The following is an 8,547-nucleotide window of genomic DNA, read 5'->3' as shown; positions in this document are numbered from 1 at the left end:
CTCAGCAGTTGAGTCCCATAGTGCTCAGAGCCATTTGAACCATTTGAACAATGCGACTGTCGACGTGCGACGTTGCAAATCGTCAACTGATCTTGACTTCAGTACTACGTTTTAAGATCGACTGCTGAAAAAATCGTTCCGAAAAGCTCGATGTTTCTTGACTAGTGAACATCCTAAACGGCAAGATCGTAGAAAGCAGTAATGTCTTTAAAAGCTGAGGATATACACAGCTTAAATATTTAGATGCGTTTGTCTGTACAGTAGGATAAGTAGTGACGATGACGTAATTCCTTTCTTCTACTGGTCCTCGTTTATGACTAAGAAGACGATTAGAGGATAATTTAAAAAACTAATAACAGTAGGTCAATTTCTATTGTAGTTCGCGAAAAATTTTTTTCTTGTACTATTTTATATTGCTGGTTCCATAAAACAAATTTACTTTCTCTGTTTGCTATAATATGTCTTGTAATCCATTTTCACCGACAGTCGTTTAAAGAATTATAAGCAAGTAATTGATCTGATTGCCTTATAACTTTCAAATGCATCCTGAGAGTGTACATGTTTAAATGCAGGATCGAGCAATATTGGCACGGTTAAGTTGGTGGTAAGCACTTTTTAGTACATGTAATGTTATGTCCTGTTTTCTATTCATCTGGAGGACGTGTTTACTTTCAGCATGCGAGTAGATCGAATTACTTGCATTTTTATGGAGTATATCCAGAAGAAACTCATTTTAAATGAGAAAAAAAGCTGCTAACCGCAACAAAATTATAGAGTACTGCAAATGCAGTCATTGACACAGGATTCGCATTCGGGAGGGTGGTGCTGAATTTTCCGTCCTGATATCCCAATTTAGATTTCCCATAGTGTGCTTATAACACTTAACACAATTTTTAAAATGTTTATTTCAGAAGATTGTCGATTATCTTTCACATTCTTTCCAAATTTGGGTCTGTGCTCCATCTCTAATGACCTCGTCATCGACGGGATATTAAGCCGTAATCTTCCATCCATATTTTTCAACATCGCTGGTTGAGATTTTGTGTTTAACATCGATATTGTGCTATTTTAAGACTTTGGTATCGATACTGCAACATAAATATTTCAACTAGATATTTTGTAAATATTACTATATTAAGTTAGTGACTGCGCCCATGGCTTAAAGCACGGATTAAGTCATACACACATGAAGAGTGCTACCAGTTTGTTTAGAGAGGGCACTGAGCCAAACCCATATCGATCCTGCTCTCTGGAAAGACCGTTGGTGCACTGCACCGTCCAAATTGATCGTTCTTTTTTTCTGCGGATTTTTTGCAAATTTGTCTAGGAAAATGCCGGCCTATTTCTCTTTCTCAGTAAGGAACGTAAGCTTGACAAAGTTTACGTGATTCGCAGGTAAATGGTGCAGACGACGTTTCTCCGTTAGGGTATGTCGACTGTACTGAAGAAAGGCGTCTAACTGCAGAATTACCAATAAAACAATTGCCAATTAAAGATGAACGATTGCCTATCACTTCCGAACCTACACGAGTAAGTCAACACGGTAGAAAGAGGGGATATTCGTCAGTGAGGTGGATAAATTCTTGAAGAAACGCGGATTTGTTCAGGTATCAATAAAATAATGAAATGAAGGGAAGAGTTAGTATAGCGGATCGTGATCTCATAATAACCTTCATGTTCAGATTGTACGATCTTGCTATGACTACGTCAGTAATCTGCAACTAGCCTGTTTCAGGGATCTTACACGCAGAGATAAGGGAGCCACGCTATCTTCGAAAGAATTCATTGCCTGACGCAATCAGATTACTGTAGGAAATTTTAAATTCTTCCGGTAAGAAATACTATGCTCGGAAGCGACTGTCTTTGCAGTACTCCAATGTGAACTTGAGTTGCATCATCCTATACGTTAGCGACCGGTATCGCTGCCGGGGAAACTCCACGTCAGAACCACTTTGCGGCCACTGCCGAAGGTTACCGGAGGAAGCCGAGCAGTGGCTAGTGGAGGGGGCCGGCGCGCTCTTCATATTCGGCGACGGGTGAGCGGCTGGTATTAGTCGCGCGCCGGTTGTGAAAAGAACATGGTGAAGATTCGCATCGCTCCTCCGTCGCCTTCCGGGAAAATGACAGAAGTCCTCCCGTGTCCACTGTCCGTCGATTTTTCGTGTTTCTACGGTAAGTTTACGATTTTCCGCGTGTACTAGTTCTCCATTTCAGTTTTATTTCGTCATTCTTCCAGTCTGGGCACGTAATTGGTGTAGTAAATTGATGTGGATTTAGTGTTGTATGTCATTGTTAGTGTACCGTTTGTTTTTGTCAGGAAAAGAGTAAGATTATCTGCATGTTCCGCACTCTTTACAATCTGCTCCTTCAGATGTTCAGTAACATGGCTTTAATATATTCCACTCATGTTACACGTAACGTCCGCAGTAATTTTCAGTGATCAGCTGTGCAAAATTTTTTAACTGAAACTTAGGCCAAATCACTAGTTAACATCTCCGGGTCGATGGTAATGGTTTGAAATTGTTGTATGAAATGGGAATGCTTGTGTAAAAGTTAGTGATTATGATTGTATATAAATGAAAATTGTTTAGTTTTATACCTTAATTATTGGAGATTCTTGACTCATATGCCGATCAGGTTACGCTCTGGCAGTACAGGAACTCCCTCAGTCGAGGGAGAATGGAAACTACAATCCAAGTAGATCAAGTGACAGAAATTCTCCTGACAGAGTTGTGGGAATTTGTGAGCGACAGTGGCTTCCTTTTTCTCTTTCCGTTGCCTAGAACTTTTTTTTTTCGAAGTGTGCTGTGAGAAAAGCGTCAGTTTATTTAAAGTTTGCTCACGTTTCTTATTTTGGGGTCTAAGAATAGTGAATTAATTTGGATGCGTACAGAAATACAATTTCGATTATATCACGTGGACAGATTTGTGCGTGCGTTGATTCAGGTGTGCGTAAGGATAGAAATCATAAATTAAGACATAGTTACGAGCTGTGGGGCACCTTCTTCAAGAAATACTGTATGTTAGAAAACACCATATAGTTACATCATATCGTAGTAGATGCTTTTTAATAGCAATTTTAAATTTGCTACGTCGTCTAGTTGCTTAACCTTTATCAGTTACGTTGACGCTCACATGGACCTTAAAAAACAGAGGACTAATTTTGTTGTTGTTCATGAAGAGTTTGAGGAAAATGTATAAGCCCTAATATTATCCGATAGTCAAATCATTTTGAGACCAACAACTTTCTGGTGAGTGCAGCCACAGGTCAGAGACATTGCGAATAACAGTAAGAGGCACTCAGCACTCAATAACCATTGAAATTGTCATAAAAAATATAATAATTAAAAAAAGTGAGGAACGAGGATGTGTTTCCAAATGCCGCATAGTTGTATGAAAGTGCTTTATTTGTAACTACCGGTTTCATGTCAGTAAACTGAGTACACCCAAATGATGCTTGTCAAAGCGCACTTTTACACTTTGACAAACATCTTTTGGGTTTACTCAATTTTATTATGGCAACCCACCAGTGTGGTTTCACCCTCAACGTGGATAACTTCCCGAATGCCGGGACTCCGTAACTGTCCATTACGAAAATATAACGATTATAAACCTGAAGCCGAGTCCATACTGACATGAAATCGGTAGTTACAAATAAAGCACCTTCATACAGGTATGCGACGTTTGAAAACACCTCATCGTTCTTGACTTTTATAATTTTTCTGGTAATTTAAATGGTTACTAAGTGCTGAGTGTTTATTATTGTTATTCAAAGGTTCCCGACTGTTACAGATCATCTTCAGGACTACAGTACTGTTATAGGAGTGAGCAGGTATCATTGGGCACTTGTTTTCATACCTTCGCTTGATTGGAAACGTAAGAGAATCGTCTGAAGACGAACTATAAGAGCTCGAAACAGGCAGTGCCAACGAGCACTGAAATGATTTGAGATCACACAATTTTAAATGCTTGGTAGCAGTTTCATTGATTACTTAACATTTTTAACATTCATCGTGGTCACGCTCTACGTGTAGGGAATAGCTTTTTTTGCCTACATAGTTAATTTTCTCATTGATTTTCGTTCCTTTCAGACGGTGAAAAAGAACTCGCCCTGGAAATGGACGCAGTGTGTGCGAAAGCGCGCGACGCCCTGGCGAAGCGTCTGGAGTCTGAGCTGCGCGCCCCCCACGCCGGCAGATTCCGGTTCGCGCTGCCGCCGACGCTCCTTAGCGACGTCGCCGATACTGTTCTACAACTCGCCAGCGCCGAGCCCTACGGCATCCGGTGAGTTACGAGTTGTCCCCGCGATCGCGTCGCTGTGTGTGATAATTGTCGTTGCCCCCTCGTGGTGTCGCGTCGGCACGTGGCTCACTGGCTCCCTTCTGTTGCTGCAGGGGCTGTAGGCTGCACGTGGACCTGGAGACGGGCAAGCAGGCCGGAGCAGATCAGAACCAGCAGCGACTGCGGCTAGTGACATTCAAGTGTGCGCCCGACACGGTCTCCACGTTCGAAGTGTTCGTCACCCTGCGACAGGAGACCTCGTGGAAAGTCGCCCTGCCACACATTCTCAAGTGAGTACCATTCAGCTTCGCTTTCGGCAGATAGCATAGCAAAAAATTAAAATTGTTCGGCAGAGCTTGCATAAAAGAGGATTTGTTGTAAAACAGCCACACCGAGCTGTTACAAACTTCTGGTGAAATTGGTGCTTTTATTGTTCTGCAACTCGACTCGGCCGAACGGTCGTCTTCTAGAAGAACTATAGAATTAGCTCGAAACTAGACACAACTCAAGATGTTTCAAGCTGTCATTTCTACAATTTCTAAAAAAATCAATGGATAATATTTTAAAATCTTCTGACATCTTGGTGTGATTATTTTACAACAAAATGAAGAGTGCGTAAGTTGCCTCCTCACCCCCCAGTTTTTCAGCAGTGTCGCGTGTCTAACACATTGTTTTCACATGCGAATGTGGTATTTATACTTTCAATTAGGCGTTCATAAGTATACTAATATTGTAATAAATCTGGCTTTTACAGTCGTGGAGAAATTATGAAGTGATTAAGGTTCTCATTTCTCTGTTAGAGGATCTGAATAGTAAAAGCTTTTTTGAAATACTTTCAGTGACTTGTGCCCCAAAGCTTCCAGATGCTGATCTAAAATCGTACCGCATTACCATCATCTGCTATGAATATTTTCATTATTGCTGAGAGTTTCGGTTGCTGCTAATCATAAAGAAGTTTAGTTACAGACGATGTGGCGTGGTTACATACGTGGCAGTCCATCCCACTCTCTACCCCCTTCCTTTCCCTGTCCCCCCCCCCCCTATCCCTCTCTCTCTGTCCCTCTACCTGTCTAGTCGTTTATTCAGTTCCTACTCTCCGCGGCCCCAAGAACTAAAGCACCAATTTCACCGGACCTGCGCCCTCTCCCGAAGGCCTTTCTGGCTGGAATCCATTACTTCTGTGATGCCATCAGTCTAGCTCATCCTTTGCCCCCATTTTCTCCGTGTGCCTTCAGTTTTTTCCAGCATGACTTTTCCAGTGAATCGTATCTTCTCATCATGTGCTTAGAGAAGGTCAGTTTTTTTTCCAAGGGGGAAATCTGCTTTTATTTGCTGTAATACGGAGCTATTCGTCTTCTCTGCAGTCCAAAGAACTGTAAGGAGCTTCCTCCAACACCACAGCTCAAAGAATCTACGGCGTTCAGCTTTTCTTATAGTCCACGTCTTACATCCTACATCACAACTTGAAGGACCATGGCCCTTACTATATGGATGTTGGTTATTTAAGTTACGTCTCTGCTCCTTAAAACATTGTCAAGAACGCTCGTTGCCCTTTTGGCAAGTAACGAACACTTGTTACAATGTTAAGAACAAGAACTAGATTAGTTGAGCTTTAGAAGTCTGAAAGTGGTGTCGTTTCAAAAGTTTACAAGTTTCCAGAGGTTGCATGTGTTATACAGTTACATTACAGACTCATTGGATCTTCTAAACAATGTTGAAATTCAACGTACCGACATCTGTTGTTCAGTTCGTGTTATTGATATTATGTGGAATGAGGTGGAACGTCATATATGCATCCACAGAGATAATGCAGTTGAAAAATTTCTTGTGTTTCATTATGATTAGTAATTATCGAAACGGTTTCATATCAGCTGTTGATCATACATGCTCGGGTGATGTGAACAGTAGTGTGTGAGCAGTAAGTATATGTGTGTTGCTAAATGGAGATAGGTGATGCGGGTTTGGTGTGAGAGTGTTTGGGAAAGAGAGTGGACAGAGAGGGAAGCAGTGGGTAGAAATGCTGGCTTGCAGAGATAAATCTGCTAAATCTGGAAGGATGCGTAGATTTCTGGACGGATTTCATGGTCGATTAGACAGAGCTGATTCACGTTTCAGTCGAGATTGGTGAGACAAGGGGGGGGGGGGGGGTGGAGTAATGTGTAAGGGCGACAGAGAACCGTGATTCGATATGAGGGAAGTAAACGACTGGGCATCAAATTTGTTGAAAGTGTAGGATTTCGAAGTTGCTCAGTATCAGTACATTACAAGAACACTGAAGAACACGATAAACTAAATCGTCAGGCCGGAAACCTTTGTTATTCCTCTGTAACTCTGAAACTGGTTTATATCAACTCTATAAATTAATTTATGCACACTTGGTGTACCTAGTTGCTGCATTGTTGCTTAAGATATTTAAATCCCATCTATGCAACTCCAAAAAACGAATCTTATTGTATTATTTAGTTGCTGATTTTTTTAAACTTCTCGAGATTAAGGTCATCATAAGTCCCTCTCTTACCTATAAACAGGTATTCTACATATTTTATGTTACATTCATTACGATAAGCGTGTTACATCCAAAGTACAACATTATAAGACATTAATTACTACAGTGCAGAAAGAAAAAGAACGCAGTTTACATTTATTAATGAGTTTTTCATGAATAGAACCATTTCACCATATGCATTTCATTTTATCGGTCTAAAACATGGTCATTGGTCTGGAATAAAACATATGAGTTTTTGTAGACGTAGTAACAGTTGTTTCATAAGTTATTAGTGTGTGATTTTGTTTTACTTACTGCATTTTTATCTGTTTTCTACTACATGTAGAAGTGTCGCCTGCATTCAGATTTGTTAGGTTTCCTGCCTTCTTCATAAATGTATATGCAGACGACACTTCCGAATGTAAGCAAAAATCAGACAAAAGTGCCTTAAGTTAAAAAAAAGCTTATGAAACGAGCTGTTTCTAGTTCTACAACCAAACCTATGTTGTAAATATGTTTCATTCTAGGCAGATGATATTGTTTTAAATTGATAAAACGAAACGCTTATGTTAAAATAAGTATGCATTTTGAGGTGTTGCGTAAATGAATTTGAAATGCCTTAACTGCCAACAGCCTGCAACTTTCCATTGCCTGAAGTATACGTGCTGAGCGGCACGCAGGTTTACTGTGAAAACTCCGCCATGACACCTGGTCTGAGAGAAAGCTAAATGAGCGGTTATTTTCCAGGAACCTGACGAGCGGTGGAGTGGTGGTGTTGAGTCAGGACTTCACCATCGCCAAGAAGAGCCTCTTCCGGTCTTACTCGGGCTGAGCGCGCCAACCACCATTGTTTCCCAATCAGGAGGGCGACGCGCAGACGTATCATCTCGAGAGAAACAAGACTGAACCGTCCGTCATTTCCACAGCAATTTTTGTTATTCTATTTCAAGTTCCCACGAGATTTCTGTCCTCGGCACGTATTGTCTGCATTGGGATCAGTGTGTGAGCTTGAACGGTGCTGTGTACCTGAATGTTTGTGTCACAACATTGTATTCTGATTTGAAAAGCCGAGAACAGATTTGTTTATGTTCCTAAATATCTCTCAGGACTGTCTTTCATGCTATTGTACCTGAATCGTCATTCATCATTCGCACATAATGTCATTTTTGAGAGATTTTATATTCTATTTTTTCTCTATTTCCTTCATTACATACTTTTCTTTTTGTAGAACTTAAGTTTCTTGACGGCTACTGTATTTTATGCATTTTGTTCACAGATTCTGCACATTGCAGTCGTAATCATTTTCATTGATTTGTAATTGTTAAATGTGTTCTTTTGTACAAAGAGAACAACGATGAAAAATATAAGACTGAACTAAATATTGTTCAATTATTTTGCATTACCAAAAAAGCCTCATAAATCGAAGACGTTGTAAAGCCAGTCGTGCAGTGGTGTTATTTGCAGCAAACTGCATGGTTTCTACATGAGACTGTATTTACTACAGTTCCAGTTTGTCTTTTACGAGCTGACAAACCCGGCATTGCCTGGGTATTCGTTATGCCAGTTTTCTATTAGAAATGAAAACAAAAATTGAACTGTGTTTGTAGTGAAGTACCGAAAAAATTTCATTTCCATGTTGTCGTGAAAACATCTCTGAAATTATGAAACAGTTGTACAAATAAATATGCATACTGTACAAATGTATGAGTACAGTACACAAATTAAGAAAGGCGATCCCGGACAGTTGCTGTATGCTGGGCGCCGCCACTTCGCGTGTCTAC

General features: G+C 40.5%; 1 protein-coding gene across 1 annotated transcript; it reads left to right on the top strand.

The window, feature by feature from the left end:
* Nucleotides 1–2,042: 2,042 nt before the first annotated feature.
* LOC124776970 (protein charybde-like) lies at nt 2,043–8,060 on the top strand. The gene is made up of 4 exons (XM_047252211.1): nt 2,043–2,172; nt 4,092–4,284; nt 4,395–4,571; nt 7,514–8,060. The coding sequence occupies exons 1-4, from the start codon at nt 2,079–2,081 to the stop codon at nt 7,596–7,598; spliced, it is 549 nt and encodes a 182-aa protein (XP_047108167.1). The 5' UTR covers nt 2,043–2,078; the 3' UTR covers nt 7,599–8,060.
* Nucleotides 8,061–8,547: the final 487 nt, after the last annotated feature.

The sequence above is a fragment of the Schistocerca piceifrons genome, chromosome 2 (genome assembly GCF_021461385.2).
Source record: "Schistocerca piceifrons isolate TAMUIC-IGC-003096 chromosome 2, iqSchPice1.1, whole genome shotgun sequence".
Taxonomy (NCBI): domain Eukaryota; kingdom Metazoa; phylum Arthropoda; class Insecta; order Orthoptera; family Acrididae; genus Schistocerca; species Schistocerca piceifrons.
The sequence above is the reverse complement of the archived record's forward strand: the minus strand, read 5'-3'. Positions and strand labels throughout refer to the sequence as shown.